At 35.2% G+C, this 7,441-nt stretch overlaps 1 protein-coding gene across 1 annotated transcript; it reads right to left on the bottom strand.

Moving 5' to 3' along the window:
• Positions 1-2,590: 2,590 nt before the first annotated feature.
• Positions 2,591-6,956, bottom strand: LOC147299524 (THO complex subunit 3-like). The gene is made up of 13 exons (XM_086249780.1): positions 6,817-6,956; positions 6,096-6,178; positions 5,857-5,999; positions 5,643-5,738; positions 5,386-5,515; positions 5,202-5,293; positions 4,953-5,021; positions 4,204-4,261; positions 4,015-4,114; positions 3,726-3,812; positions 3,497-3,575; positions 3,133-3,265; positions 2,591-3,041 (listed from the first exon to the last, which is right to left on the bottom strand). Exons 3-13 carry the CDS (start codon positions 5,926-5,928, stop codon positions 3,004-3,006), a joined length of 954 nt encoding a protein of 317 aa, XP_086105906.1. The 5' UTR covers positions 5,929-5,999; positions 6,096-6,178; positions 6,817-6,956; the 3' UTR covers positions 2,591-3,003.
• Between the last annotated feature and the right edge of the window lie 485 nt (positions 6,957-7,441).

Genomic DNA, 7,441 nt, shown 5'->3' with positions numbered 1-7,441 from the left:
AGTAATTAATAGAGTTGAAAATTGTATGTTGAAAACTTCGATGAAGAATGAAATATGCATCTTTTGAGAATTGTTGTTGTTGCTTGTTTAATTTTTTTTAATAGCTATTGCTTGTTTAAAATATGATCTTATAAAATTTTAAAAAATTATCCAACTTGTTAGTCCTATACTGCACCAAACATAGAACAATATTATTTTTATTATCCAGGTTATTAGTCCTGCAGTGCACTAAACATAAAGACAGTTCTTTGCTAGTTTAGTCCATGCCAAGACAGTCTTGTGAAACAAATGTGACCTTAAAGTTTAGGGTAGAGGGTATAGTTAAATTTGATATAGTTAATTGTTGGCATAAATTCAATTTAGACACATAACTATATATGCTATTTCAACGGGGTCCACGAACTTTCGAATATTTCAAATATACACCTGATTTATTATGTAAATTGAAAAATGAAATTCCGTCCATCAATTTATTGAGAGATCAGTTAAATGTCAGTTTGGCTTTTGCTAACGGGGATTAATTGGCGATGTGGCACCAACTCAGCATACATTTCTCGCTAAATGAGCAACACATGTCCACTTGACACAGACCCACACACCCATCACCTCTTTCCCGCTCGTCGAACGCTCTTCTGACCATTTAGTCTCCAAAAAATATCTTGTTTCCCCCAAATTCGAATATAAATCTCTCACTTGTGTTCAACGAGCGCGAAAGAGATGATGACTTTGTGGACCCGTGTCAGGGGTTAGGTGGACCTGTGTCGCTCATTTGGTGGGAAATGAGCGACACGGGTCCACCTAACCCCTAGCACAGGCCTACAAACTCTCACTCTCTCTATTATTATTAAATTGTGGGCCCGTGTCACTCATTTGGCGGGAAATGTTTGCTGAAATAGCGTCACGTCGTCAAGTAATCCCGATCAGCAAAAGCCAAACTGTCATTTATCTGATCTCTCAACGAATCAATGGACATAAATTCATTTTTCAATTTAGATAATAGATCGAGTGTGTATTTGAAATATTTTAAAGTTAATGGACTCCATTGAAATAGTTTATATAGTTATATGTCTAAATTGAATTTATGCCTTAATTGTTTATCATTTTAAATTAGTTTTTATATATTTATATATAATTATTTTAAATTAGTACGGTATCATAGACATTTTTAGGGGGAAGATGAGGATATATAAAACTTTAAAAAGACTTGGGGAGAAAGTAGCAATTGTGGTCTCGGCCGTAGGGCAGTACAGTACAATAAGACCTGAAGTAAGTCTGTTGGTCAGCAGGGCACATCATCCTAAGTTTAACTAGGTTGTCAAAAATTATTTTTATTTTCAAACTAATTCATGTCTTCTATAGGATCAAACTCAAATACAATGATCAACTTTGAAGAATGGAATACAATTATCTCAGAAGAAAGCCTTTATAATTGGAAACTCCCAAAGAAAGATTATAAAGATATTTATAGAATATGAACCTTCGAATTCAAATCTGAATACTCTATCAATACCCAACAGCAAGTGATTGCTATTGGATCAGACCCATGAGAATATTCAATTATTTTCATCAAAAGCCATACAAGAACATCTTAAGGGAATACAAATATCTCCATACAGGCCTAGTTCAAATTGGCATTCAACCTTTGACCAGAAATGGTCCAGGAACTTCATTGTTAGCAAGGAATAAAATTTTGAGTTTCGAGGAAATTTTGACGAAAATTTCGAAGATTTTTAAATTTCGACAAAAATTAGACAGAAACAATGAAAATTGCTATTAAAATACGAAAATTTTGAATGAAACTTTACCGTATGTTTATTTAACATATTATCTACTATATTGATAAAAAATATTGAGGAAACCAAATTATATGGTAGGTTTCATGTGATATGTGATGAATATAATGCGCGCTGGAGACAAATACTGTTAAATAAAATTAATATAATGAATAAATAAAATTAGTATATTTTTTATATTCTATAATCTATACACTAAATCATATACTTTATATGTCCTAATATTACACTAAACCCTATATACTCTATATTCTTTAGAATATAGTATAAAATATTAGGATTTATGCCCTTTAGAGTATTTTTAATTATTTTTTTATATAGAAATGTATTATGATTTATGGTTTAAAGATAACTAAATGAAATCCCAAAAGAATCAAACGAAACTTCAAACCCTTTTTTTTCTTTCCAATTGCCCAAAAACCTCAAACCCCAATAAACCCTAAACCTTTTTTTTTTTTTTCCTTTCCTTCCTGGCTTCCACTTCTTCCCGTGACTTTCTTCTTCCCTTTCATGTCTCTCTCTCCCAGGCTCCCAGCCGCCACTGTGTTACAACTTGCATATCAGCATATGGCATATAATTGAATCAATTGATATATCTCCAACGCCAATCTCTCTCTCCCAAGTCCCTCCTCGATCTCCTATCTCTTCTCTCTATTCTCTCTCTTCTCTCTCCTCCCTCCCCAATCATGCCGGTGGCTGGATTTGTAACTACCAGCAAAGAGAAGACAGACAGAGAAAAAATGGCTTGGTTAGTTCCTCTAAATGAAAATTTGGCAAAATTTCAAGAAATTCGATAATTTCAGCAAAATATTGACAAAAAATTCATGAACTAATGGTAAAATTTACATACCCCAAAAAAACGAAATTTAACTCCCTTGAGTGTTAGTAGCCCTTAGGGACTGCCCACGTAGAAATTTTGAACAACAATCTTTAGTTGGACTAGTGGAGTCTAGTCTTTGTCCATTTTGGGACTAATATTTAACGATTTAAAATTTACACTGGATTTCAATTTACACTGGATCTCTCTCTCTCTCTCTCTCTCTCTCTCTACATACTTGGGACTAATATTTTTTAGTGGACAATAATTTTCCCCAACTTAGCATGGCATTCTTACAATATATCACAACAGACTGTTCTTTTGGACTATGGAAGTTTATAATCAAATGGTTACAGAAGAAGACGGCAAAACACAATCAAAATGGTCGGACATTCAGGATGCACTTTTAAAGCCAAATATCCTAAAAACACCTGCAATATTTAAGATAACCAAATAAATGCATCAGTTGAATTTGTTTGTGTTGATGAGTGCTTAGAGGAACAAGTAGCAGCAATTCAATACCTTCATCAGTCTGGTATTTGTTCTTGTCATCCCCAGCGTATGCAAGTAGATTGCCTTTAGGATTCCACTCAACACTGTTCATGGCAGCCCTACATGGAATTTGATGCACTGTCCGCCCGGTTTGAACATTTAACTGTTTGATACAGCAGCAATTTCATTATTACGCTTTTACATAGGTGTAAAGAAAGATATTGAATTCATATGAATGAGTTAGCTACATTAAAAAAGAAAAAAGAAAAAGTAAAATCTAAGCTAGCCAGGTATGATGACAGGTTGCGGCCCTCACAGTCAGACTTTCTCCCATATGGGGAGAATATACTTCTTGAAGAGATAACTGCCAGAGTAAGCCACATAGTATACTTACTATTTCAATGAACAAGTCTTCACTGGCAGATGCAAGATACTCTCCAGTGTGGTTGAAGCTTATTGTCCTCACTGGCGATCTGAGGAAAGTACAAAAAGGGGTCTTTCCAGGGTTAGGGATGCAGATGATTAAAGTTTACACAGCAAACTAAAAAAAAAGTTCACAATGGCTATAAACTGCAGAATTCACACAATTTGTTAAATGATAGGGAACCCAGGGTTGGACTCACTCAAGTTTTGTAAACGTTCGCACACAGAGCATCTCTGAGATATCCCACAGGCTGACCAAGGAATCAGCGCTCCCAACAGCAAAATACCTGTCATGGTACAAAGAACATTACAGAGAGTATAAGGCAAAGTTAAAAGTAGGTCTTAATGAGACAGTTTTCAAGATAGTAGACATGCAGCTTATATATAGGCAGTTCCAACTATTATAGCAAGTCAATAGCCCAAATGAGATCAAACAGAGTTTTTCTTTCTTTGATAAATGAAGAAATAATACAACTTTGTAGCACACACCTTCCAAGTGGGTCAATTGCAATACAGTAGCACCCAGCTGTATGAGCCATGAGAGTGTCCACTAGTTGAAGAGATGGGTATGCTAGTACTTCAACGGTACCTGATCGGAGGAATGTAGAATAAAATTGCTTGCAGAAATTGCTTGAAGAAAAGAGAAATTGCTTGTAGAAAAGAAAAATTTGTTTTCACCATTTCCAGTTGTCAAGAAGAAAATATCACTTGTTGTGCTCCAAGCAATTTCATTAACCTGGGCAAGAAGAATACTCAATAAGCATTTGAGGTATGGAAACACATAATATAAACAGGACTTAGGGGCATCCCTTGGTTTAGGATGGAGCATTTATGTGTAAGGATCAGGCAAATACAAATAAGTTACACATGTTTTCACAACTACGCATCAATCCTACCAACTAATTAGTGGAATCTACTGACAAAAAAAATTTGAACATAAATTATTGGGATATATAATAAACGATCTAATTTTTCTACAAACATTAAGAAGCGTTGATGTTCATTAAAAAAAAAAATTATTAGTTAATAGATTTTATAATTTTACAACTTCAACATGGGAAAGTCACTAAACATATTTCAATTTGAAGTAGAATCAAACTAATTCCTTTCTGAGCTCACACCTGACCAACAAAAGGATATAACACATGGTTTATGAACTTTAAGAGAGAGAGAACAAAAGAGAGATAAATTAACATCAAATATGCTAATAAACCATGTTGTCAATTGTTTTCTACATGCATTCGCTCTTAAGGATAATTTCTAAAGTTCCATTTGCATATTCTACAGAAGAATTGAACGACTTCTCAAGGTAGAGCTTCAAAGGTTTTTTTTTTTTTTTCCCCTAAAGCCTAGTACTATGAAGCTAAGCCTCATACTGAACATGCAATAGACAGGGGGAAACCAAAAGCATCTGTTTTGATAATTACCTCATAATTGAACTTTCGCTTGTGAATCGGCTTAAATTTCCGAACATCCAAAATTGTTAGTTCATCATCCTACATTTAAGGGGAAAAAAGCATAAGAACAACAAATATCCTCTTGTGCTACTGCAAATGGCCACACAATGGAACACCAATACATAGCTAATGACACTCACAAATCAAATTTCAATAAATGAACAGCCAGAAAATCACAAACTCATTGACTACTTAAATGGTATGCACAAGTAAACATACCCTATTGCCAACTGCAACGTGCGTGCCATCAGGTTTATAGGTGATGTTAATGTTCTCCCCGCTAAGTTCCGCTTGCTGCGCACATTTTCCACCTGCAGTACCCAGAAACAGTCTTACACATAGCATCAAATTCCTATCTTTGTACCCAAAAAAAGAAAAAATAATTGAAAGAGCAATGACTTACTACGAGCATCCCATAGACGGACGGTCTTGTCTCCGGAGGCAGTGGCAATCAGATCAGCATGCTTGGGGTCCCAACACAGCTGATCCACACTATCCATGTGCCCCTTCAATTCAATATCTTTAATCTTTCCCTGTAACATATATACATATACATATAATATATATAAATATAAACAACATAATTTACTTCACCATGTTTGAAATAACAATAATTACATAAATTAACAAGAATGAATTTATTAGAGGAGCTGAGCTTACATGTCCGTGGGGCTCAATGTGCCAAACCCTAGCGGTTTGATCTACAGAACCCGATGCGAGCTTCGTGCCTGTGCAGTTCCAAGCCACTGAGTGTACCTTTCCACAATGAAACATAAAATTTTAGCATACAGAAAATGAAGAGCAAGAGATTAGGGTTTTGAGGTTGAGACTGCATAAAAAATATCGAAGAGAGAGAGAGAGAGAGAGAGGGGACCTTCTTCTTGTGGCCTTGGTACTCTCTGCTATGGAGATTCTTAAACGGTATCGTTTCCTCCATCTCTGCCATTCCTTGAATTGTAATGCTAGCAGAGTGTGTGAGAGGTTTACTTGTTATTGCCAGACGGACGGATCCAGGATCTGAAACTTACGAGGAAATTTCATTAATAAACAGAAAATATACCTTACTTCTAGCAATATGCAACTAAGAATTTAAGATTGAAATTTGAAGCTTACCAAACCAACAATAATGAAATATACAACTTGGTTTCCAAACTTCCACTTCCAACAATTAAGATTGAGCTTACTGAACTTGGCACCTGAAATTTACAAGCAACCCCACATCAATCAAGTTGATCACATATGCTTTTACCAATGAAATATGTGTCCATATGCTCGAACATCATATACTCTCTCATACTCTACGGGACCAAACTTGTCTTCTTTTTACTAGAATTCTATGATTGCTTTTATGGCCAATGCCCATGGCTTGTGCTATTCAGCAACTGGAGACTATACATGTACAAGTTAGACTCAACTGGACTAATGGACTTGCTCTTTCTTCCTGCTCCTCACCAGTCAGTCAGCTCCCCCACCCCATAAACATTTACAACCCAAGTATAGAAGCTGATCATTGGTAATGGAGAACCAAAAGCTATATGTTAAAAAAAAAAAAAAAAAATGTGATTTGTTAAGAATTCGGGTAATATTGAAAAGGGTATGGGTCTGGTCATTGAGAATTTGGGCATAAAATCCAACAAAATAATAAAGTCCTAAATTTAATCCCTAAATTCAAATGGGGTTCTCAGTTCTCACATTTAAACCTAACCTGAATACTCAAATTCAATCCTTAAATAGCTAAATTCACACCCAAATAGAATCCCTAAATTCAGCCTCAAACATTTAAACCTAAATTAAATTAGAAACGAAAAAGAAGAGAAGAGATTCAAGATAATACCTGCCCATGCCGAAAATAAAGATTGAAGGCGATGATTTAGATGCCGGATGAGTGATGAGAGATAGTGACAGCTGAGAGTTGAGATAGAGCGAGAGACCACAGAGAGAACGAAGAGTGGTGTCGTTTTGTTTTTCTTTTTCAATCAAGATGAGCTGGGCTTAGTTTTTAATTTTTTATTAACATTTATTTTTTAAAAAGGATAAAAATTGGGATGGGCTTTTGATCAGTAGCGGGAAGACAATCCCTCCATAAGGACCATAACCGAATGCTTCCCAAGTTCACGTTGTTTCCTCACTTTCGACTCGGGCCAAGTTCGGATCTGGGCTTTAGCCCAAAAAGAAGATAGGCCCATTCTTTTGGTTTTGCAAACAATGTGTTTTGGGCATTGGATCAACTTTAAAAAGATCCAACGGCTTTAAAACTAAAAGAGCGTATATCAATTAAAATGCCCGAAAAAGAAACGGGTCATCAATAACCAATTACCAATAGTACCAATAGTACCAAATGTAGGAAGAGAATAGTTCAAATCGACCTACGTTCTAGTATACTCAAATTATTTAAAGTATAGATGAGTGCTCTAAAATTAATTGGTTAGCAAATTAATATAAAATTAATTATGCTTTTG

The sequence above is a fragment of the Dryas octopetala genome, chromosome 1 (assembly GCF_963921425.1).
Source record: "Dryas octopetala chromosome 1, drDryOcto1.1, whole genome shotgun sequence".
NCBI classification, from domain to species: domain Eukaryota; kingdom Viridiplantae; phylum Streptophyta; class Magnoliopsida; order Rosales; family Rosaceae; genus Dryas; species Dryas octopetala.
The sequence above is the reverse complement of the archived record's forward strand: the minus strand, read 5'-3'. Positions and strand labels throughout refer to the sequence as shown.